At 44.0% G+C, this 26,239-nt stretch overlaps 1 protein-coding gene across 1 annotated transcript in view; it reads left to right on the forward strand.

The window, feature by feature from the left end:
- The first annotated feature begins 3,361 nt into the window (after nucleotides 1-3,361).
- Nucleotides 3,362-26,239, forward strand: part of NUAK1 (NUAK family kinase 1) — a 51,710-nt gene continuing 28,832 nt past the window's right edge. The window contains exon 1 of the mRNA XM_083400205.1: nucleotides 3,362-4,446. Coding sequence (XP_083256331.1) covers nucleotides 4,039-4,446 — 408 coding nt within the window. The 5' untranslated portion in view covers nucleotides 3,362-4,038. The remainder of the gene's footprint in view (nucleotides 4,447-26,239) is intronic.

The following is a 26,239-nucleotide window of genomic DNA, read 5'->3' on the forward strand; positions in this document are numbered from 1 at the left end:
TAAAATCATAACACCATCATGTTTATGGGAATAAAGTGGAGTGTGCTTCTGCTGACCTGATGCTAAGCACATTTACTGGAAAACAAGCACAATTTTATTGTGGAAAAATTGATATTAAAAACTAAAACTAAACATTTATAACCATGTAAATTCCTGGCTGGTTGCCCTAAACTCTAAAACAGTTTTATTTAAAATAAGGATGCTTCGGTCTGCAAATGTGACATGGAGGCTGGCAACATCAACCCTGCTGTGAGGGAATCCCTTGCAGACAACTGCAGTGCCTGGAGACAGATGTTGCGTATCCATAGCAGTGACCAGAGGAGGAATGACCGCTGGGAGGAGCGCAGAGAGAAGAAATGCCATTGTGTATCTGCAACAGCAGAACCACCTTCATCTGCCACATCAACACACTGCAATAATCAAGTTTTGAGGTAGCCAGTGCATGAATCACCACAGCTAGACTATCTTGTCTAACAGCGGCCATAGCTAGTACTAATTGTAGCTGGTGAAAGGCACTCCTACCTACTGAGGCTACCTGCGCCTCCAGCAATAAAGATGGATCCAGGAGCACCCAGACTATGTACCTATCTTTTCAGAGGCAGTTCCTCATCCAGAACTGCTAACTGGCCAATCTTCTGAACATGGGAACCACAAACCCACAGTGCCTCTGTCTTCCAGGGTTCAAACTCAGCTTACTGGACCTCATCCACTTCACCATCACACCCGGATAATACCGTAGTCCATGCACAATCTCTCTTGACTTATGATGCCATGGAGAAGTAGAGTGGTTTATCATTCGTGTACTGATGACACCACAACTCTGCCACCACCAACCTCTGAACAAATGCACCCAGTGGCTTCATGTTAAAAAGCAGTGGGGAGAAAATCATACCTGCAGGATACCAAAATAGTCTCCAGATACTACTCTTTGGGCATGACATGTGAGTAGGAGTGGAACCAGTGTGCAACAGGGTTCCAATGCCCACCTCAAAGAGCTGGTTCATAGTAAGTGGCATAAAAAGCCACAGAGAGATCAAACAGCAGAAGCAGATCCCCATTAAGCTTTACACACTTGGCAATATAGATATATATATATATATATAGATTTGCTTTCGTAGATTTTCACGGGTACAGGAATGCAGGTTTTGGTGTCCTCGGGTGTCTTCCCGTGTAAAAGTTGGGGTGTCTAGGCGACGTTTCGACGAGGTCTCACTCGTCATCTTCAGGCTGGTGCTTTCGGCTTCTTGTTACTGGAACAGAGCAGGATCTCAGTGTTTGAGTTCCTATAAATACTGTTGAGGAGGTGTGGTGTATAGCCTCCAATGTTCTGGGCAGAGAGGAGGTTCCCAGGCTAGTGTGCCTTTTCTTCTTTTGTTCCTTAATTACTTGAGGGATATCTTGAGTGATTTCTTGAGTGATTTCCTGAATCCCACTTAGGTGGGTCATTAGGTGTGGATTAGTTGCTAAAGCCTTCGTGTCTTGAACTCTTGAACTTTGTGAAGAGTTTTTCTGAGAAGATGGCTGTACTGCACTTGGTTGTGCTCTGGCTTGGCTTCGTGTATAGGGGCGAGCTGTGGTTTTGTGGCCTGTGCCAGCCAGATCTGTGTAGGGATTGCAAATTATCAAAACAGCCTTTTGCACCAACCAAAAAATAGCCAATATCCTCAGAAACCCCAAGGATAAAATTCAGTTGGAAAACCAAGGGGTCTATGAAATACCCTGCAAAGTCTGCCCAGCCACGTACATTGGACAAACAAACAGACGAATAAATGCACGTATCGCAGAACACAAGAATGCCGTCAAAAAAGAAGAAAAAACTTCCTCTCTTTTCCAACACATGAAAGAAACAGGACACGAAATTAATTTTGCAGATTCCAAATTGCTCTTTAACATGGAACATCACCACAAGAGAATAATCATGGAAGCCATCGAGATAGAGAAACACCCTCACAACATGAACAAGCGTGACGACACATCCCGCTTGCCAGACATCTGGAAATTAGCCCTCCCCACAAAATCTGACACCAGATCCAGAGGCACACAGAACGCCATCACCAATCAACCACACCAGACCCAAACCCAGACCCTCTCCACAGATAAATTACAGACACCATCCAGTAGCCAAACCAGGGTGGCACCTCCGGATGCTGCACCCCCCTGCAATCCCTACACAGATCTGGCTGGCACAGGCCACAAAACCACAGCTCGCCCCTATACACGAAGCCAAGCCAGAGCACAACCAAGTGCAGTACAGCCATCTTCTCAGAAAAACTCTTCACAAAGTTCAAGAGTTCAAGACACGAAGGCTTTAGCAACTAATCCACACCTAATGACCCACCTAAGTGGGATTCAGGAAATCACTCAAGAAATCACTCAAGATATCCCTCAAGTAATTAAGGAACAAAAGAAGAAAAGGCACACTAGCCTGGGAACCTCCTCTCTGCCCAGAACATTGGAGGCTATACACCACACCTCCTCAACAGTATTTATAGGAACTCAAACACTGAGATCCTGCTCTGTTCCAGTAACAAGAAGCCGAAAGCACCAGCCTGAAGATGACGAGTGAGACCTCGTCGAAACGTCGCCTAGACACCCCAACTTTTACACGGGAAGACACCCGAGGACACCAAAACCTGCATATATATAGATATATATATAGAGAGAGAGAGAGAGACAGAGGTGGGGTGGGGTTCTGGGAAAAATGATTTTGGCACTCCCACCTGCCACTGCACCCAATGTTTTGACTATATGCAATTTTGGCTTTAGATGCCAACCCCGGGATGTAGCCCCTGCCTAAGTTGAGGACTTGCTGTATCCATCTGTTGCTTTAGAAGAGAACACAGGTGGATGGGGATGCGACTGCGCCATTGTGTACACTAGCGTGGCATGAGCCTTTGGGACCTGTAGCACATTCTCTCTTTATAGCCTCTCCATTCCAGAGATGGTGACCTGATGTTTTCTTCTGGCAAGGGAAACAAGAAAAGGTAGAAGTTGAGATCCTCGTGATTTTATTTATTTTTACACATAGCTGCCCCTAAATCTACCATCAAATTGCTGCTTGCATGTGTATCCATCCTAAAAAATAACAGATCGTGAGCACTGTAATACACCGTAGGACACAGAGAGAGAAAGAAAGAGAGAGCGAGCTCTAAGCACGCACAACTTTTTCTGTTGCCCCACGTCGCAAAGGGAGTCCAGCCTGCTCCCTACTCTGGAGGAAAGGAGGCCCATTAACTGCCGCGCTGTGGAATAAAGCGGAATGCGCCGCAATAAAGGCCATCTGGCACCTCTAACTCCCGAGCCGACGCCCCCCCCCCCCAATTCTGGCGGCGGCGGCGGCGGCGGCTGCCCTGAGAGATCCCGCCCAATTCTGAGGCGAAAAGCGGGCGGGCGGGAGGAAGATCCGCTAGTCTCGGGGAACGGCTCCTCCTCCGGGCCAAGCCCGGCCCCTTGCCAGCCCAGACCCAGCGAGAAGAAGCCCCCAGCTCCGAGGGGCTGGCTGAGGAGGGCATGGGGCGAGCCAGGTGGAGGCGAGCCAACCGCGGCGGCCTCGCTGGCAGGGGGAGCACGGAGAGAGGGCTCCGCTCGGCCGCTCCCGTCACACCAGCGCCGGCCGCCAAATGTAGCCCCGAGGAGGAGGAGGACACTTAAAGGCGGGGGGAAAGGCCTCGGGAGCCTCATGCTTCGCGGGCAGAGCGGCGGCGGGAGACTCGGGCTCCTCTCTCCGACCTCGGCGGAAGGGAAGAAGACCTAGGAGCGGGTCCTTTCCCCAGCCCGCTATCGCCAAGCGGGGCGGCGCCTCCCTCTCCAAATTCCCGCCTCCATGCGCTCTAGTCGCCGCCGCGGGTGAAGAGGGAAGCCGAGGGGCGCCGCCTTCTCCCCTTCCCCGCCCCTCGTGGGGGTGGGGTGGGGGAAAAGAAGAAAAGGGCCATGGTTGTGGGGCTGGCCCTGGCGGTCCCCGCCTGAAGGGAGGGTCGCCGAGGCTCCTCCCGCGCGGCTAGAAGTGCCTCCCCGGCGCACACGCCGCGCCAGCAGGAGATGGATGGGGCTGAGCTGGATGGCGGCAGCAGCAGCGCAGAAGTGCCTCCTCCTCCTCCGCAAGGCTGCTGCCAGGCGGATGCTGGGGCTCCCGGGGAGCCGGCCGGCGACCAAGCAGCCGCAGCAGCAAGTGCACAGCCGCCGCCACCACCACCGCCAGCAGCAGCCATGGTGGAAGAACCCGCCGGGGAGGGCTCCGCCGCTGCTGCCCCCGCTGCCTCGGCCGGCAGCGCCCTCGCCCCCCGCGCAGCAGCCGCCCCTCCGGAGCTGAAGAAGCAGCAGCAGCAAGGGGTCAAGCGGCACCACCACAAGCACAACCTGAAGCATCGCTACGAGCTGCAGGAGACGCTGGGCAAAGGCACCTACGGCAAAGTCAAGAGGGCCATCGAGAGGTTTTCCGGCAGAGTGGTAAGGGCTGCGGAAGGCGGAGGCTGTTGGAGATGCTCCGGATGGAGAGATGTCATGGGGGCGGCGGGGGGGGGGGAGAGCTGCTGTGCATTGCATTCATTCCTGAGCTTTTCCCTTCATGGCGTGTCCGGCCTCACAACTTGGGACCTGAATCCCCCCCCCCCGCCCTTCAACTTTTTCTAACTTTTGCTTTCTAGAGCTCCCACTCTCTGTGTGTGTGTGTGTGTGTGTGTGTGTCTTGATGTAGATCTCCCCGCCACGCCGTTATGCGATTCAAGAGTTATTCGGGGTGTGTTTGTGAAGTCTGATTTCTCCCAAAGTATTTGCACCCAGAACTGTATCCTCTCTTAAATCATAACTGTCAGGTGCAGATCATTTAGGAAATTTTTAGTATTGTTTGTAAATGGGCATTCCCCTCCCCTCCAAATTTACTGTTCTTTCAAAGTGTGGGCATACAAAGTTCCCTGGAATGTATTGTGTTTTCTAGTAAGCTAAACAGAAAATGCTATTCAGCTTAGAGTTCCTTTAAACCAAAACACTTCATTGCTGGTTTTTATGACCTGAACTTTACTGACCTCTTTAAACAAACACATTGATGCTGCTCCTCTACCTCAGTGAGCTTAGAGTCCACTTGGCTCATCCGTGTCTGCCGGCTAACAGTTTAAACACAGCTGTCCCGATGTGGCATTGTACTGTAACTCCAGCCCAACTTTTTTGTTCTTCTGTCACAGGAGATCTCATGGGCAGATGGGAAATGCTTGTGCAATAAGCTAGAAGCATTGCTATTTTCTGCATTGCCATTTAATATCTATTAGTGGACCTATGTTCCAGCTCATGTGGGTTGGTTCTGTATTTGAGTCAGCTATGCCTATATAGATATTTTTCTGAAGCATTCCAGGCAGACTGCAGCTTTTCAGCAGTGTGATTTGTGAGTGGAAAAAAAGTTCTAATACAGTATGAAAATTATATTTAAATGATTTTATATGCAAATAAGCTTGTGTTATGTATTCTTCTTCCATTTTGTTAAATTGTTAAGAGGACAGCTAAACAAAGCAGAGATGAATGCAAATGCTGACTTTAAATGCATGATATTTTAAAGCACTGAGTCATATTACATGCATCTAGGTTAAGTTATAGATTTTTTTACATCATTTTTACATTTTTTACATTATCCATCTAAATTTATTATTTTTAAAAGAATGCTTTTGATTCTTTTTAAATTTGCTTTGAAACAGATGTAACTTTGTAGCTTCATTGGAAACCAGCATTGCTATTTATAATCTCTATTTATTTTAAGATTAAAATGCTAGGCTTAATTTGTTTGTTCCAACAAACTGACTAGCTCTGGATAGTGTTTACTTGTATTAAATATGGCAAAGTGCTTTTGTTTTCTCACCTCTAAAAGCACATACATATTTCTGTAGGGTCTACTACTACAAGGAATTATAACTGGTTGCTATGACTCCATTCCAGATGTACATTGACTTCTTGAACAGTTTTTCCTTTTCTCCAAGCTTTTAAAATGCAGAACTTCAGTTTTTCACTTTATACGATAGGGGAGAATGTTGTGGAAAAGGTCTGGGCCAGCAGAGGCACAGGAGTTCATTTAGCTTTTCCTTTGCTTTCTTTGCTCTGTTTCTGTTCTCCTTAGTCATCAGCATTTATGGCATCATTAAAAAGCTCTGAATAGACTCTGTACTGTGACCAGCAGAGGGGGTTCTTGAAGCAAAGTGACTGGCATATTTCCTATCATGACTTCACAGCAAATTGTCAAATAAAGAGGAGCTAAGTATTAGAAATCCCAGGTCACACTCCCACCTATGTCATTTGCTTGCTGTCAGATTACTGGGTTAGGTAACCTTTTCCTACACAGCAGCATGTAAATATTTGGAACCATATGGCAACAGCTTGCAGCCTAGAAACAACTCCAGTACTCTGCCCTCTCAAAGTTATATATATACCTTCCTTGAGTATATATTTTAACCAAGTGAAATTTAGGTATAGCGCATACTATTAGGTGTTCTTGACTGATTAGTCAGATATTGACATATAAAATGTGAGGCATTGAATTTTCTTTGGCTTCTGGGGCAGATATTGTGAAATCTTCAGGGTTGACAGATGGATTGTGATCTGAACCTGATATGAATCTGAAGGATTTCCACCAGTGTCCATGAAGCTATGCTCATATGAAGCCTACATAATGACATCTTCTCCATTATATTTTCATAGTGCAGGGCTTTAAATTGCATTCTCTTACAAAGAAGTGTTTTTGAATCTAGCATTATAACTTGCATGCACTAGAAGCTTCTATTTTTCCCCTCCTCAATATATACACTTATCAGGCTTGGGAAAACCCCAGATGCCACAATGTACAACTTAAAAAAATAAGTATTAGTAGTATCTAGGAGTTTGAAATATTTTTTCAACTCTGTAAAGGGCTATTGCCAAAAAATGATTTTTTAAAGAAACCTGAAGTACTTTTCCGGCCTTAGCTTATTAGATGGAATATAGATTAGTTATATTTAGTTTGTTGTTGGCAACAACTTGTTATTTAAACATGTTTACTCAATAATACAACAGCTAGAGACTGGGCTGTGTAATGCATGAAATATAAGAGCACAACCACCCTGTACAAGGGCAGCCAACTTTCCAAACATTTGTTGGGAGATGTTACATGCAAATGGCTGTAAGTACTAGGATAAAGAGATGACAGAAGAAGTTTGCAAAGTAGAGTGTATTTTGAAAGTTTTGTGGGAGTTCCATCTAGTTGCTCAGATGTAGTCAAACAAAACTTTTTTTTAATACTGCAGTCTGACTTGAATAAGATATAAGCAAAATTAAGCAAACATATTCCATGTGAAGCATATGAGAGATACACAAAGAAAGGAAGAGTTGGAATGGTGCTTGTGGAGAACCTCTATGACACTGTTGCACCTTATTGCCTGTAGAAACAGACAGATGTACATGCTTGGTCATCACAATCAAAAAGGGGTGTGGGCTGATGAAGGTGCTGTAATAACAACAAAGTTACATAGTAGGAACAAAGCATAGTCTATACAGTCATACCTCTTTTTACTTTCGGTTCAGGTTACGTCTTTTCAGGTTGCGTCCCGCGGCGACCCGGAAGTAACAGAACAGGTTACTTCCGGGTTTCGCCGCTCATGCATGCGCAGACGCTCAGAATGATGTCACGCGCATGCGCAGAAGCAGCAAATCACGACCTGTGCAGACGCGGGTTGCGTTCTGCTCATGATGCGAACGGGGCTCTGGAACGGATCCCATTCGCAACCAGAGGTACCACTGTACTGTATATTGGTTTTGGAAGTAGATGCAGCATTCCAGTTACAAAGGAACAGCATATTGATCATATATAATGTTTCATGTGTGTCCTGAGTTACTCCATGATCTAACTCTCCTTTTCTCACCCAGTCATGTTGACGGTCTCTCATGTATCTCAGGTCTTCATCAACTTACAGTGCAATACTATGCAAGTTTACTCAGAAGTAAGCATAATTTAGTCCAATGAGACTTATTCCTAGGTAAGTGTATAAAGGGTTACAGCCTAATTAATGTGTTGTGGTTTTTTTTACCAGGTTAGTGGGAGCTTTTCTTACTTGTCTGTTCTGTTCTGATAGCCAGCACTGAAATATATTTATATTTCATACGTGGTGAGACAGGTCACCATAAAAAGTGTGTCCCCAATTATAAATTCTATTAAAACCAATGATGGCTGCCCACTGGGGCTGTGGGGTGAGGGCCAGGGCAGCTAGCAGCAGGTGGTGTCAAGCAGCAGAGGAAGCAACATCAGGTTGCCAGGAATGGATAAGACAAGGAAAGTTCTTAGCATCTGCTTTTTATTCAATATTTACAGAGAGAGGCTTGGAATGCAGCTTCTTGTAATAATGGCCTTGTTCCGTGTGACTCTCCACCCCCTTTTTATCCCACTTTCTCATTCGTCATCATCTCCTCTACGGGTGGCACTGAGGGCCCTTTGCTTCTGAGCCCTTTGCTCTCCTACTTTCAAGGCTCACCAGGTTCTGGGAGGGAGGGTCTGAAATGCTTTCTAAAGACCTTTGTCTGCCAGCTGTTGCCCTCCTGCTGCTTCCTCTTCCTCCTCCTCTCCCATTATTTCCCAGCTTTCCCCCTCATCTGCCTCTGAGCTGTGACCTCCCTCAAACCCCTGTTGTAATTCTGAACTGTCTTCTTCATCTCTGGAAGGATCAGGCTGGGGAGGCAGTCTCCACCATTACTCCTCTGCCCAGTCCCTGACAGGCGGAGGTTGTGATAGGTGAAAAGATTGCATTAGGCAGAAGTTTTAATTGGTGGTGGGGAGAAAACGTAAGGCAAGGGACTGGACAGAAAAAGTGAGGCGGAGAGAGCTTTTCTCCACTGTGTTGCAAGAAAGGAAGTAGTGGACAACATGGTGGGTTGCTGCCGTTTACTGGGAAGGAGAGGGGTACGAGCAAGGTAGCAGGATGGTTGGCACAGCGCAGATGTAAAGATGGAGCCAATCTGGCACTCCTGCTGGTATGTTTGCGCTGAGTCAACCTTCCCACGACCTTCCCCTTTCCTTTCTGGTAAGTGGAATGACTCATCTGTTGGGAGGTTAGGTGAATGCTGCCACCCCACTCCACTATCCCCTACTGACAGAAGCCAGCAGTCTTGTCATGGTTCTCTGCACCTGCTTTCGCCCAGTCTCCAAAGTGGTGTGGTGGCTGATCGATCCCCTCTCTGTCGGACCAGAACTGCAGCAACAATAATATGAAAGCATCCTGAACAAATTTTGATTGGTCAATGGACACCAATCAAGAGTAACATTAGAAGGAATATTTTGAAGTGTTTACAACAGATTGATTGTGGGTTTACGTTTGGAAGGAACCACTTTATGCAAATTGCAGGAAATAACTCTATCCTGATTGGTTAGGTGTTTCTGTTCTCAAGGAAAGAAGGTTACTTTATTGGTGGGCCTTGTCGTCCTGCCTGAATGCTAATTTTTATGGGAAATTGCTTGAAATAAGGTCACAGCAGTTCAGACACCACGATGGGCAGAGAGTGAGTGATTATAAGAGAAGGAGAGAGAGTGCAAGCTCTGGAGTTAAGGGGGAGACTGGTGGCTTTTGGTGGATTGTTGCCCCTTTTGGCCACCTAATTACAGTGGTGCCCCGCAAGACGAATGCCTCGCAAGACGGAAAACCCGCTAGACGAAAGGGTTTTCTGTTTTGGAGGTGCTTCGCAGGACGAATTTCTCTATGGGCTTGCTTCGCAAGACGAAAATGTCTTGCGATTCCTGGGTTTTTTTTCCTGCTCCCCACCCCCTTTTTCTAAGGCACTAAGCTGCTAATAGCCTTTTAGCAGCTAATCCGCTAATCCCTTAAACCTTTAATAGCCGCTAATAGCCTCTAAACTGCTAATAGCGCTAATCCTCTAATCCGCTAATGGGCTTGCTTTGCAAGACGAAAAAACCGCTAGACAAAGAGACTCACGGAACGGATTCTTTTCGTCTTGCGAGGCACCACTGTAAAACAATACTTTGCACAGGTTGGAATATGGGATGGGCAGTAGCAGGTTTCAAGGGAACTGAAACCCAAAGCTTTGGAAGGCTTGGTTGAGGATGAGGGATGTATGTGTCTGAGTATCTGTGGGTGGGTAGTGGATCTAAGAATATAGATATCTGAAATATTTGTGGCTGAGTGTAGTATGTGTACAGGAAAGGTGAGACTGGTGGGTTTGTGGATAGTGGGTGCCAGATGCGGTCAGATATGTAAGTTTTGGTCTTTGAATTGTGGCTTTTAGGGTGAGGAACTCTGGCTAATATTTGGCTGCCTGAAGTACAATTCACAGTGGAATTTAGTTCATTGTTTGCCAAGTTGCTTTCAACCAAAAGCATAATTGCATTGTAATGTGTTATTACTAACAGCTTCAAAACATCATTTGAGAAAAATCATAATAGAGGGAGTATGTAACATTAAAGCATTGTGTGTTGAGCCATGTGTGTGGGTTTTTTGTATCATTAAATTCAAGATTAGGATATTATGTATGACATATGGAGGAAATTATATCTGAAAGCATATATAAAATTATGTTTTGGTATCATACATGTTGGATAAAGCTGTTTGGAACAAACAGTTCCTGCTAAAGATTGTTTAGTGTTCATAGAATTCTTCTCACAGATTCCTTGTAATTATCCATTATATATACCAAATGCTGCCTTTAACCATCTTTTTTTAACAGATGTCGACATTTTGTGTGTCCATTTGGCAGGACATTTTTTTAAAAAACAACAACAGCCCTGTCCTATTGCTAGATACTTGAGTTACGGTGGAAAGAACTACAAAGTGAAATAAATGCATCTGTGCAGTACTGGGTGACCAATTTATTTAAGCCTCAAATGTACCCAGGTTTTCATTTGTGTTCTCTTGCTGTTGTTTTCTGAACTCTGCTTTTTCAGTCAGGCATAGGATTCTCATTTGTCTTGCCCACATGAAAGCCCAGAGCATCTGTAAGTTATAGTTTGTGAAATATCTGCTTTTAAGCAGCACATATTTATCACCATGTCTGCACAGACAACACTGTACATTGTATAAATTAGGAGAGCCTAGACACTGAACACTAGGGGGCTGGGTGAGATATGCCATGGGAGTATAGTGGCTGCCCATGCTGATCAGATATCTTGGATCCATACCAAAACTTCCAGATGTTTAATACATATAAAGACCCTGCAGTAACCTTTCGTTACAGTCTAAAGTGGGAGAAAATACCTCCATGTGGCTAGTTAAGTATGAAGCTATTTGATGTTCAAATTGTAGTAAAGTACATAAAGAAACCAGCATGTGTACCAATGAACCTCTTCTACATTTGTTAATGTTATTTAATATTGGTGATATCTCAGCTGTCTGAGGATGAGCACATACATGGGCTTTGATGTCTGGCTTTTAAATTTTTCACTGGTCCAGGATTGAGTACAACCCTAAATATGATACAATTCAGGTCTTGTTCTGATACTTTTGGAGGATAAGAATAAAATATGGTTTTTATTGGTTACTTTTTATTTGAAAAAAGGAGCTATGGGATAAGTTCTTGGTGGGATTGGAATGTCCCAAGATTGGGCTAGAAAGCCATCTGAAGATGGAATCAGTTTGCAGAAAATAGGCAATTTCTTCCATAATTTCACAGCTGTAGATATGATCAAAATATTTTTGTGCAGAGCTAATTTACTGTCACTAGCTGGATTAAATTTTCAACACAATTTTATATTTTCCAAAGGTATATATCCCTCCTCTAGCTTTAGGTAACTCATGGAGCAATTCTATACGTGTCTACTCAAAAAGCTCCATTGCGTTCAATGAGACTTAGTCCCACTCGAGTTCATAGGATATTGCAACTTCATAGGCATTCCTTAAATGCGAGTGCTGCTTAGGAAATAGGGGACCCATATTTGGAGGGCAAATCTGAATAGCTCAAAATCCAGCCCTGGAGATCTAGAATCAGAGAGTGCTGTGCAGTTTCTGCATTTCAAAGCTTAATGTCTATAGTTTGGCAATTGTATGCAAATGACATTTGAATTTCTCTTAGAACGGGCACTGCTTGCATTTCCATAATTCTTGTAAAGCAGAAATATCTCATAATCACTTTAACAATTCTGTGTTTAACTGTTCAGAGCAGAAAATATTTGTCAAAAGAAAAAGTGACCAGGGGAAGAACATTGTAGAAATCTGTGTACAGTTGAATGCTACTTCATAGTTCAGTCATAAAATATGTCTAAAAACACAATATTGCTGCCTGACCACAAAAATATTTTAAGATACTTGTAAGGGAAGACATTTGGACCTATACCAGTATGCTGAAAATATTTGATAGCTCTTTTATGATAACAAAAGCTAGCTAGGAAACTTTGGTGTGGCTTTTCTCTGAAACTTGGCAAAAGTTGCTATTTTATATTTTATTGATTTTGTATTTTGATGACGACTGTTTTAAGTTACTTGTTTTTCATAGCCATCCCTTGGCCTTGTGAAGAAGGATGATATATAAGTCTCATAAAATAATTTAGTATTAATTTAAAAAATGGAAGTGAACATTTCCAAACTCTTCCTTTGGGGTAGCACTGGAAAGGATGTGCTGGAATACACAAGCCCAATATTTGACTATGGTTCCTTCTGCAGTAAACCATGGTTTAGCCATGATAGCTGAACTAGCTTTGTAATTTCTTTCAAGTTTTTGAGGGGAAGATGTTATAATTAAGGACTTGAATTTCTTCACATAGGTCTTCCATCTACAGTGAAATATATATAGAATTAAAATAAACATGGGACTGGTGTCAGACATGGTTCAGGGAGCAGAGTTAAAATTAAACTCATCCATAAGTTCACTGGAATGAATAAACCTTCAATTTCAGTAACCCAGCTGTAAAATAAGAGTAGTAATTTACCTCAGTTGTTGTGAGGATTAATGAGATTAACACTAATAATTCCTTATGCATTTTATAAATTTCCTTCCTCCAGCTTTCCTCTGGTGGAAATAAAAATGTGCCCCCATAGATATTATGAATTTATCTGTCTTGGATATCCTCAGGAGACAAAACAGGAAATTACTTTTTTGGTGGTGCAGTAAGTAAAATTCTGATTCTAGTTGCACTGCTTTAGAATTGGGCCCGTTGTTTGAATGGAAAGTATTTTTTAAAATAGAAAAAAAACACACTTAATGACACACTTGAAAGCAGTCTGTGTTATTGTCTGTTGAACAAAGCTTGTGCTTTATGAACTGGCTGATCATAAAGGCAGCATAAATCATGTAAAACATTCTCATTTGCTCTTTGTGCTTTTTGCAGATGGGGCTCATAGAGCAGAAATGCAGTCAGATGTCTGCTCCAGGATATTTTAGCTGAACTGTATGAGTCCATTAAACAAATGTAATGGCTTTTTGGAAAGACTTGCTATGCATTTGAAACCAAATGTTTTACACAGAAAACATCTGGGAAGTATGGGTGTTTGTGTGTGTGTGTGTGTGTGTGTGTGTGTACAGCACATTGGAAAATAGCTTTATTGAGCCCAGCTGGGTGGTTGCTCGGGATGTGGTTGTAGGATATGACAGTCTAGTTGCTATAAGGAATAATTTATTTGAAGTATTGCCATCAAATAAATATTTGGCACAGAAGTGAGCATCTTTGTTTCATTGAGCACACAAATTCTTCTCATTATCATTCCAACAAAACCTGCCATGACATTTTATATCCTGTTATATAAGCTAATTCAGATAATGGCATGCTTTTATACGGTTGTGTACATTAGAGAAGACACTGTAGAAATAAATCAGTTATTAATCCCTCCTACCCAAAACCCCAAGGTGATAAGATTATATTGGAAATGGTCTATATTATTTTTTTGCCTTAATCCCATGTGCTTGTTAGAGGAATGTAAAAGTTAATGCATGAAAATATATGTTTTTACCAGGTTCTGTTAGTTCCTTAGTATAGTGTGTTATAATTCCATTACACATAGCGGATTTGGTTTCATTTTAGCTGAGCCAGAGGCTTGCTATTTCTAGGAAACAGCTGATAATACATGTGGAAAAAATGTCCAAACTATTCTCTTGTTAGGATGCTGATTTTAGCATTAAATTGCTTTTGCAGTTTAGGCTGAATCTCCAATTAGAGGAAAAATTGTTTAAAGTTCCGAACAACAGTGCAGCCACATCTTCAGGATAATTTAAATAAAAAACAAAGGAGTGAAAGAGGCTAGCTTAGGCAGACTCCGGTTCATTCCCATGCAGTGAACAGTTCACATTGCACAACCCTGCTTTTAAATAGTTCTACACAGTATGACATGATTTGTGGTATTTGCTGAAATGAAATTCTGGCTGGAGTAGCCGGAGCAGGGAATTGTTCTGCACTCAGGGGAAGGTGGTACATCCAAGTCTGTGTTAAGGTCATTGGCAGGGTGAAGTGGGAAGCCTGAGTTGCTGCTGTTGTTCTGCCTAACTCTTTTTTTTTTGGGGGGGGGGGGATTGGCAAAGAGATTTTAAGACTCAGAATATTGAGTCTCCTTCTCCAGTTGTGCTTGGCTTTGGTATATATTGCAAAAGGTAGGTGTGGGTTGTCCCTGTACCCTTCCTGTCATACATTCCTTCTGGTATTTTCAAGGTGGCCCTCGTAATGTTCTTTTGATTTCTTCTTTAACAAAATGATAGATGATCCAGACATATGAATGTTTCTTAGGAAGTAATATTTTAAAACTAAAAACAGTAGAAATCCACAGTGTGCAGATACAGCTTCCCTGATGTGGCCTGGTCTACACAGTAGAACAAGATGGTACGATACTGACATGGTAGGTCCGGGGTGGGGAATCTGTGGCCCCCTAGATGTTGCTAGCTATAACTCCCTTGACTACAACTCATCGCCCTAGACCGTTGGTCATTGGCTGGGGCTAATGAGAGTTGGGATCCATAACAACGTCTGGAGAACCACAGGGTTCCCTACCCCTGTGGTACAGTTTACCACTTCAGACTGCAGGTCAGAAGAAGGGGAAAGATACCGTTTTATTCATTTATTTTTCTATGTCAAACATTGTAATCCATCATTTCCAGACAGTTAATGAGAATTAAAACATTCAAAACAAGAGTAAATAATAGACACAAAAGAGCAGCAAAAAAGCTAATTGATAGTCAGAAATATTAAAAGTTTGGGTGGGTTAGAAAGGTTCTTTCCTTGCATGTAAAAGACAGAAAAGTTGGTGTTAAGCATTCCTCCCTTGAAAGGACATTCCATAATGCTATTACTAAAAAAGCCACATTTCCACCTCATTTTTCTGAATATATAGGCCAGACTGAGTTATCAATATATCCTACAAAGTTACTTCTTTACTTATTCTTTCTTTTTTTCATTACATTCATTGTTACATGGTGGGTGAAAAGTCAGAGTATATAATTGCCCAGGAAATTACCGTATTTTTCGCCCTATAAGACGCACTTTTCCCCCTCCAAAAATGAAGGGGAAATGTGTGTGCGTCTTATGGGGCGAATGCAGGCTCCTTGGCTTCAGCGATAGCAACGCGAAGCCTCCAAAGCCTGTGCTCTTGAGGCTATGCGTTGCTTCCGCTGGAGCCAGGAGAGTCTGCTCTTTGAGGCTGGCGGTGGGGGAAAGCAGCGCCTCCTCCATCGCCAGCCCCAGAGGATGGGGGGCAGCAGGAAGGCGCGCGACGCCTTCCTGCTACCCTCCAACCCGGCTTTGAGGCTGGCGGGGGGAAAGGAGCGCTTCCCCCATCGTCAGCCCCAGAGGATGGGGGGCAGCGGGAAGGCGCGCGACGCCTTCCTGCTACCCTCCAACCCGGCTTTGAGGCTGGCGGGGGGAAAGCAGCGCCTCCTCCATCGCCAGCCCCAGAGGATGGGGGGCAGCGGGAAGGCGCGCAACGCCTTCCCGCTACCCTCCAACCCGGCTTGGAGGCTGGCGGGGGGGAAAGGAGCGCTTCCCCCGTCGTCAGCCCCAGAGGATGGGGGGCAGCGGGAAGGCGCACGACGCCTTCCTGCTACCCTCCAACCCGGCTTGGAGGCTGGCGGGGGGGAAAGGAGCGCTTCCCCCGTCGTCAGCCCCAGAGGATGGGGGGCAGCGGGAAGGCGCGCAACGCCTTCCCGCTACCCTCCAACCCGGCTTGGAGGCTGGCGGGGGGGAAAGGAGCGCTTCCCCCGTCGTCAGCCGCAGAGGATGGGGCGCAGCGGGAAGGCGCGCGACGCCTTCCTGCTACCCTCCAACCCGGCTTTGAGGCTGGCGGGGGGAAAGGAGCGCTTCCCCCATCGTCAGCCCCAGAGGATGGGGGGCAGCAGGAAGGCGCGCGACGCCTTCCTGCTACCCTCCAACCCGGCTTTGAGGCTGGCGGGGGGGAAAGGAGCGCTTCCCCCGTCGTCAGCCCCAGAGGATGGGGGGCAGCAGGAAGGCGCGCAACGCCTTCCTGCTACCCTCCAACCCGGCTTGGAGGCTGGCGGGGGGGAAAGGAGCGCTTCCCCCGTCGTCAGCCCCAGAGGATGGGGGGCAGCGGGAAGGCGCGCGACGCCTTCCCCCTACTCTCCAACCCTCCTGTGGGCTTTTGCGGGAGATGGGGGAATTCCCCCACCTCCCGCAAAAGGAGGCAAAAGCCGCGGGCTCTTTAAAGGGGCTCCGCGGCTTCTGCTGCCTTTTCTAGGAGGTGGGGGAATTCCCCCACCTCGTAGAAAAGCCAGCAGGAGCCACGAACCCTTTGAAGAGCGTGCCGCTCTTGGGGGCTTTTCCCCGAGGAGGGAGAAGGGACTGACTGGTTGAGTCCGTCCCGTCTCCCTCCTGTGGGCTTTTGCGGGAGATGGGGGAATTCCCCCACCTCCCGCAAAAGGAGGCAAATGCCGCACTCTCTTTAAAGGGGCTCCCTGGCTTCTGCTGCCTTTTCTAGGAGGTGGGGGAATTCCCCCACCTCCCGCAAAAGGAGGCAAAAGCCACACACTCTTTAAAGGGGTTCCCTGGCTTCTGCTGCCTTTTCTAGGAGGTGGGGGAATTCCCCCACCTCCCGCAAAAGGAGGCAAAAGCCGCACGCTCTTTAAAGGGGTTCCCTGGCTTCTGCTGCCTTTTCTAGGAGGTGGGGGAATTCCCCCACCTCCCGCAAAAGGAGGCAAAAGCCGCACGCTCTTTAAAGGGGTTCTCTGGCTTCTGCTGCCTTTTCTAGGAGGTGGGGGAATTCCCCCATCTCCCGCAAAAGGCAGCAGGAGCCACGAACCCTTTCAAGAGCGCGCCGCTCTTGGGGGCTTTTCCCCGAGGAGGGAGAAGGGACTGACTGGCTGAGTCAGTCCCTTCTCCCTCCTGTGGGCTTTTGCGGGAGATGGGGGAATTCCCCCACCTCCCGCAAAAGCAGGGAGAAGGTCTTGGAGTAGCGCACAGGCTGCGTGCAGCCTGTCCACTGCTCCCAGAGCTGCGGGGGGGAAATCATATTTTTTTCCTTGATTTCCCCCCCTGAAAACTAGGTGCGTCCTATGGGCCGGTGCGTCCAATAGGGCGAAAAATACGGTATGTTTTAACTTTTGCAGGAAGGTGTGCTGCAACTGTGCAAAACAAAACTGTTCCAGAGACTTTTGAATTATTTCACTTTTTTCCCCTCTGATTTGCCAAAATTTTAATTTTTGTGTTAATTTTTGTGAAGCTTAGAAAGCATTTCTTTTTTAAAAAAAGAATAAAAATGTCTGATGTATTAGGAAGCTGATCATTAACAATCATTGTGTAACCAGAAATGTATTTAAATAATGAAAAGAGGCATAAAGAACAGGGTGGGCATGATCAATCTCCCAGCCCTACCCAGGTTATAAAACATGTCAGCCATTGCTTTTACTTTCTTAAGAACTTATTTGGATGGAAAGAACCTATACTTTGTGGAATCCTAGTTTGATGTTGCATTTGGCCCCAGCGAGTGTGGAAGCCAAACATAAACATCTGTTTGGCAATTTTGCAGGAAGTTAAATATAACTAAAGCTTTTGTCCTTTCAGCAGATCTTACACTCAGTATTGGTCAACATTCAGAATTATATCTTCATAATTAAAGTTGTGAAATAGTTTTCAATTCCATTCCAGTTTTGAACTCCACCTCCTTTTTGAAGGGAATTGTATTCATTCAAATGTGAATTTGCTTTGAGAGATGTAATTTGTCAGAAAGGTTTGAGGAGAAATTGTTCTCTTTTTTTAATCTATTCATAGTTCCTCCGAACCTGTACTTTGTCTGCTTCAGGTGACTTCTTCCCTTCTTCCCAGGATCACACATGGTAGTTCAATTTTTGGATGTTCTGACAGAGATGTCTTGTAACAGCAGAAGAGAAGACTCTGCATAAACTATTAGTTTTTTTCAAATTATTACAATGTCTTCTGTAGTGGTTCTAGGGGTTGCTCGTGCGTAAGCCGGTGCAAACACCTGGCTGGGTTGCCTGAGTGAACCTTTTCTGTCCGGACAGCCACTCACCCGTGGCTGTCTCGATCGCTGGCAGAATCCGTCAGTGGGCGTTTCTTAAACTTCTTCCAGCAAAGAAGCTCTTTGACGCCTAGTCTTCTCCTACTCTCTCTGCGCGAAAGCCTTCTGCGCAAGGAGGTCGTAGGCAGCGGAGGACCTCTACTCTCCCCGCTGGTCCCCGGCAAGGAGTAATGGGACCGCCTCGCCGCGTCCCCCATCTGCCCCCCTTCTCCACTGGTGCTACGCTGATTCTCTTCCCCAGAAGATGGGCTGCCTCTCCCAATCCCGGGACGCGCTCTGGGATCCCTCTGGATTTTGCTCTCTCCCTCCGGCACTGATGGCAGTTCCCTGACATCTTCTAACCCTTTCCTGTTGGCTACAGGCTTAGGAAATATACCAGCAGTTTTCAGCATACTTATATTGAATTTGTGCTCCTACCAGCTTGGGACTAAGCAAAGTACATAGAATTTCAGCAGCCCTGCATGCCCCCCCCCATCACCAATAGCTACTAGAAGAGAGAAGGAGCTCTGGATTCTATCAATGTGACCTTCTACCATTCATGTAAATAATAAGGTTGGCAGGGACCAATAAAATCATGTCCAACCCCTTAAAACAGGATTACCCTTCCTGCATATCAGTCCACACTGCAGCAGACAGTTGCATTATAGTGTCAAGCTTGTACAACAGTTTACTCAAGCAAGGAAATAAAACCGTCACATGGTGCAGATTAAAAGCAAACTATGGCCAATAGCTAATGAAACCTGGGGAAGGTGACAGCGTGATGCAAAGCATGAACAAAACCCATCAGCTAAGTATGGTGTGTGTATACATTCTAGGAAGCCTGCATTTGTTCAATGTGGATGGAGATGAAGATGCAACTGGAGGGTCCAAATGCCTCACGTTGATAAAATTGGCCTGGATAATAATGCTAAGCCACTATTAAGCGGCCTATAGCTTACTAGGATCAAGCAAATGTGCTAGTGCATGCTGCTCAAATCACACCTCCACCACCTCCTCCCTCTTGCCACATCAGGAGGGGCAGCGTACAGCAGATGTAAAACTTTATATAGAAAAATAAGCCAATAAATAAAACAAAATGAAACAAGGCTGTGCACAATACACTTGAAAATACTATAAAAATTCCAGCACCGTATAGAATAAAATATTCAATTAAAAGCTAGAGAAAAGAGGCGAGTATTCAAACATTTCTTCAAAACCTGAACCAATGCAGCCAACCACATAATGGGGTATTGGGGTTTTTTTGGGGGGGGGGAGCTGGTGGTGGGGAATTTCATAAAGCAGGAGCCCATCTCTGAGAGGACCCAAACTCTATTGCCTGTCAGCTTTAACTGTTAAAAGATATTGAGTATGCATGCTTACTTTTGCGGATTTAAAATACGTTGGTAGACCATGGGGCCTTACATAAAAAAATCAGCAACACAGGTCATGCAAGACTAAAGTACACCTGTTTATGTTCCAAACATTATTTTTGCAGAGCTGGATATTACAAGGGAAATGTGGGGTTCCTAAACCTGTGTCAACCCTCCCAGTGCTAAGGTGGAGGCTGGGAGAATTGACTGGTGTGAGAGGCTGCTTATTCTTTACCCTTAACTGTCCCCTGAAAATTTTCCTTTCTTTGTTGATGAGTTAAGCACCTCTCCCACCCATCTACTGACCTCCTGCCAGAACGGAAGTGTTAGTAGAATTCATTCCCACAAGATGTAATGATGGCCACTGTCCAGATTCCCACCCCAAAACGCACAAGCAGATTCTCTTATTTGTAAGTAAAAAAAGAGAACCTTATTCAGGCAGCCAACAGTACAGACTCAGCAGCAGACAAAGTGTTCAGGAATCAGTGTTCAGGAGCAGGGCATGTTTGGAACAGGGCAGAAGCGACGAAGACGTTCCAACATGTTACCCTGTCCCTCCCACCAAGACTTTAAAGATGACGTGTGTACTCGTTTGCCTTCTGGGAATGTTGAGATTGCAAACATGCCCACTCCATCAGGGCAGATGGGTCTGCTTCCGTCTGCAAAGGGGTCACCTGGTTCTAGGTGACAAGCCTGCACCCCCCTGTTCAGACAACTGTTCAATTGCTACCACTTCCTTTCCCTCAAATAAGCCTGAGATTATTTCTTTGAAATAATGCTAGTTTGAGAGCTGTGCTGACTTGTGCCTCTGATTTATCTAAAGCACAGATGTAATATGGGAAGAAGTGGCGGTGTTTCTCATACAGCACGATAAAGATGACTCCAGATTGAGCTCACCTGGAGGAGCATCACTAATAATGTCAACTCAAAACTAATGAATCATACCTTCTCTTTGAAGCCATAAGGCTGGCAATACACAGAAAACACTTTGGCCATTCCCATCTTTAAAGAACCGGATACTTTACTTAAATAAGCAATAAAGACAGTTGTTTCTTAGGAGTTGTTTAGGCAGAGCTTGGCTTTCTGGGATTACTTGCAATTCATATTTTTTGTGAGTTAAACCTTTCCCTAGAGGGTGTGTTCTGAAAAAAAACGGCCTGTCTGCAAAATATGGCAAGTACCAAACAATGAGGGGATGTAATTCTGGCAGCAGGGCAATGCTTAGGAAGTACGTACTCAAATCCTGTTACCACCTAAGGGTGAGGGCAGAGGGTAGGAAGGGAGTTACAAATGTACCTCCCATCCTTTGGGAGCGCAGCATAAATCCTCTGTTCCGAGTGCCTGGTTCAGTTACACAGAATAGCTTTTGAATCTGTGTATAACAGGGAGGAAAATCTCCCTCTTATTCACTCCCTAATTCCTCTTCTGTTGCTGAGTCACCACTGTTGATAGGATAATGTTACTTACAGCCAGAGAAATTGGCAGTGCAAAAGTGAAATGCATACACTTAGAAGCATCTTAGTTCTCGGCACAAGCTCAGAGTGTATCAGTTAATGCAAATAAAACTTTGATTTGACATTTATCATCTTCATTCAGCCCAGTCTGAGAAGGCAGCTTTCCTTTGCAAGCAGTGTCATGGTAGCAGTAAATTAGCTTTTGTTTTAGGAAATGATCTTTTTAAAACAGTGTATTGGGAAACTAAACTGTGGAGCAGATTCTTGTAGTTGTGTCTATGTATTGTCTGCAGTGATTTGAAAAGAAAAGAAAGATAATATACGGTATCTAGTCATCTGGTATACAAGTAAAATCTAAGGTGGCTGAATCACTTTCCTCAGGCCCATGTACGTATATTATTTTTTCATTGCTTGTTGATGCCATGGGCTACAAACAATCTTTGGAAACATCAGTTTCATTTATATTTATTAGGTGAGATACAGACTAAGTTAGTTGTATTTAATTCCCCTTGAAATTGTGGAGTTTAAGATAACCTAGACTAGCTTTTTGCACTGATTTCAGTTGTATGTGTATAACTAGCTTAAAGGTAAAGGTAAAGGACCCCTGACAGTTAAGTCCAGTCACAAACGACTCTGGGGTTGCAGCACTCATCTCGCTTTACTGGCCGAGGGAGCCAACGTTTGTCCGCAGGTCATGTAGCCAGCATGACTAAGCCGCTTCTGGAGAAGCCAGAGCAGCGCACGGAAACGCCGTTTACCTTCCTGCTTGAACGGTACCTATTTATTTACTTGCACTGACATGCTTTCTAACTACTAGGTTGGCAGGAGCTGGGACCAAACAACGGGAACTCACCCCGTTGCGGGGATTCAAATTGCCGACCTTCCAACCAGCAAGCCCTAGGCTCAGTGGTTTACAGAACAGCACCACCCGTGTCCCATGTAACTAGCTTAGGAAGCTGCAAACATATCCCTGCTTACCTGAGAGTAAGAACCACTGTATTCAATAGAGCTTCCTTCTGAGTAGACATGGTTAGCATTGAACTGGAAGTCTAGTTCCAACACTCAAAAATGTATCTGCAGTTCTTCAACAACAAAAAAGACACTTTAAAACTTTGAAAACATAATAATTGTACAATTTCCTCTGCAGTTTCATCTGTGCTTTCCCTTCAGTGTTGTAGACCTCATCAGACAAAAGATATCAAATGTAACAAAAAGAGCAAATATGCAGTATGTAACTTGAAAAAGAAAGGAACAGGATCCCATGGTTTAAATCAGCAGGATCTTTTTGGTTACAAATTGCCCCATTGATAGCTTGGTGTGAAACACTGTATAGTAACTTTCTTGATTATTACTCTAAAAAATGGGATTGGGCCACTTATAAATAACTAATTTGACTTTAGCTGCATGATTCTTGCTGAGGTTGCATTGCCATGGAGATGATCTGGTTTAGATGGTCTGAACAGTAAATATTTTTAAATGATTGAACTATCCTGGCCTTAACTCTTGAAATCTTTATTCTCCCTAGGAAAAGAGAGCTCCTTAAACCTTCTTGGCCTTAAAGTAGGGTTGCCATATTTTAGAAAGTGAACTTTGGACAAACTCCAAAAAGAAAAAAGAAGTTTTTGAGCTTCTTCTTCTTCTTTTTTTTAAAGGAGACTGACATACATGGTTTCCCCAGACATTTTAACCAATTTTCAGAAATTCTGCCTGGACACTATTTTTGATGAACAAATCGCGGATATGTCCGGGAAATTCCGAATGTATGGCAGCCCTGTGTGACCTTTGGTTCAACGCAGCTTGGCATTCAGTGCTAGGATGGCCGTACTTCTGCAGTGTGAATTAATGAGAGAATCGAGGATTATAAATAAATATACATATATAAGTAGTAATATCTATATATGGTGAAGGAGCTGCTATGAGACTAATCAGGTTTTTTTTAAAGCTTTGTATGATGCATTTTTAACATGTTTCACACTGACAGTTGCATACTTTCCTCCGTCAAGGGATTATGTTCTTCCTCTTACATTTCCTCATCCTACTCCCTTCTAGGCTAATTTACTGCAGCACAAACAGGTTGAAATTCGCTTTAGATCCCACCGCTATTTTTTCAACAACAAGACAAATCGGCTTAAAACCCACAACTTCCATAGGGGAAGTTGTGTAGGGTGTTAGGGAAATACAGGGAAGTTTAAACCATTTTCTTTTTCACTGTAGTGTCTTCAAGGTTAAATTCTGTTTACTCCTGGCCCGTAAGATGGAAAGTCTAAAAGGAGAGGAATGTTTCTTACTGCAATAGCACTAAATGCGCATAAACTTTTGGAATTGCCTTGAGCAAGCCATGAAATATTTATAACTCTGCAAACCATTTGTAGCCATAAACAAAAATGTAGCCGTGTGAAATGTATTCATATTTTCCAACATTTCTTTTATAAACTAAAACAAACAAGCAAAACAAAAACAGTATAACTATCTTGGTTAATTTATTGAAATCATTCAGTCCAAAAATTCAAAATGATATGGAGGCATTGCATCAGTATGCCTTCACTTATCAGAATTGTGGAGTGATGGGGGATTTAGATGCATCTAGTCAAATCACTGCTGAGACAGAAAACCCTCTACTACAGCGTCCCAGATAGGTAACCACTGTCATTATTGTTTATATTCCATTTTTATAGGAATATTTTATAGTTTATATTCCATTTTTCTTCATGGCAATATCCATGGGGTTATCATATGACCTATGGTTGTCATACACACAAATGCTGCATCTGTGTTCAGGAGGCAGGGGGCATGCTTGCAAGCCCTATTCAGTGGCAGACCTGGGTGTCTCAAATTTCAATGGCACCCTGTGTGGTGCCAAAATTTTGCATCCCTGCTTCTCGCCTTCCATTCTACACCATTGTTGTGGGGGCCCCAAAGACCCGTGGGCAAGACCCAAAACCCACCTTCTTCCCAACATCTCTGTGTGCACGCTGTCTCCAGTCTTCCCCACGTTTAGTGGGGGCTTGCACTTGCACGAACATTAGTGGAGTGCAGTCGGGGACCCTGCTTTATCAGGCCAGTGTGCCTGATTGTGCACAGTTCTATTCACATTCAAGGAATTGTGAGTACAAGTCCCCTGCAAACCTACCCCACCCAAACTGGGGAAAGTTGGGGACTAAGCAAGAGGTATATTGCATAGGTATATTGGGGGTGGGGCTTGCATTCACACCCCTGCCTCTTGTTCACCCAGCAAGTAAATGCTTGAAAGCATCTAATATTGTGATGTAGGTTAGGTTGGGACATAAAACCCTTTCAGACTTTGAGGCACAGTAAAATGAACATGCACAGAGGGGACAATGGCACTGCGGTAGCAGGCTCCTCCCTGTCCTGTGCTCATAAGATGTTTGTAGCGAAGCCACCATGTGGTTTAGCATGAGCTGTTTGCTCTTAAAATTAAAAAATAAATAGATTAGTGAAATGACAAAAATAGTAAATTCCGTGCCCAGATGAGGCTAAATGGAAATTTTGTTATTTGACTAGACAAATGAATTTGAGACTGTAATTAAATGGTTCCTGAGGTTTCTTGGTCATTACTGTCACAGCACAAACTTCTTAAAAAGCTTCACTGCATGATTTCATTAGAGATCAGTGGTATGTGTGAGTGAGTGGGTTATCCTACAGTATGCAAGAACGGCTCTAAGAATGTGCAGATATATAGCCAGTTATCTCTATATCGCAAATGAAAATGAAAACGAATCAAAGTAAAAAAAGAGATAACTTTATTAGTTCCCACTTTATGATTCGTCTTTTTTTGCTGTTCAGTGCATGGGAGGATATAGAACCTTGTAAGCGCTTGCCCTTCACTGAGTCAAAAAGTATTCACATTAGTGATTCTGTTCTGATTAATGTTTGAGTTTCTAGAGGACAGAATTTCTTGTGGCAGTGCTAAATTAAAAACGTAAGCAATATTCTGTGCTTCCTACAGGTGCAGAACAGCACTTTTCTTGTACAGGCTTGAGTAGATAGTACGGGCGGCCTAAGAAAAGCAATTTTTTGCCACTTCAATCTTTTTTTAACAGTTGTGATGAATAGTCTAAATTAATTGTTCTCCAAGAAAGAATCTGCTTGATGAACAAACACTTTCACAAGATGTCTTCCTTAAAGACAATAATAGCTACTTAGGTTTACATGATACATGTCCATTATGAATAGCTCCTGGCATCAATCCCATCACTGAGATGTCAACAAATGAAGGTTGCAAAATCTCTGGTATTAAAGTATAAACATACTTTTGAAAGGATTCTTTATTCTCAAAGTATTTGTGTTAAAATTCATTCATAAACAGAATTCTGTTAGTGGTATTTATGGTGCTTACAAGAAAGTTCCTTAATGTTTTGATATTGTAATAAAACACATTTGGATCTTGTAGTGCTCTATGACTATTAAAAGCACCATAATAATCTGAAGGGCACCCTTACACTTACAAATATTATTTTTATTTGCGTAGCTGAAGCCATTACAGACCTTACAGTTATAGGTGAATATGCGTACATGTCTCAATAAAAGTGATTTTAAATAGTTGAAATAGTTAAAATCCTCAGCAGTCACAGATACGTTTTATTTATTTATTGAAAATGTAAACTAAAGTACTGTATTGCCTTGGTTCTATTGAAGGATGAGTCTTACTCTTAATGAAAATCAGGACCATCGGCAACACAACTGCATTAAAAAAGGAAGGGTTTGTAAAAATAACAGTTATGTGAATATCATTTTGATTATGTCTTTTCAGAATGAGGGTTGGTTTTTGTGTGTATGTGTGTTTGGTAGAATATCCAGTTTATGCATCTTTTTCCTATAAGCTGGTCCTATTTGGCCTGGACCCAAATGCACTGTTTTGCATTCAATGGATGGTATGATTCCCCCACTGACCCTAGATGGTGAAGAATTTGCTCCCTTATGTGTTTGACAACAAGGTCCATTTGAAATTCTTTTCGAGAGCCAAATGCAGGGCTGTTTAATACTAAGCATATTTTTATCAATGTCT

This window comes from Podarcis tiliguerta (assembly GCF_965153285.1).
Source record: "Podarcis tiliguerta genome assembly, chromosome: 10".
Classification (NCBI taxonomy): Eukaryota; Metazoa; Chordata; class Lepidosauria; order Squamata; family Lacertidae; genus Podarcis; species Podarcis tiliguerta.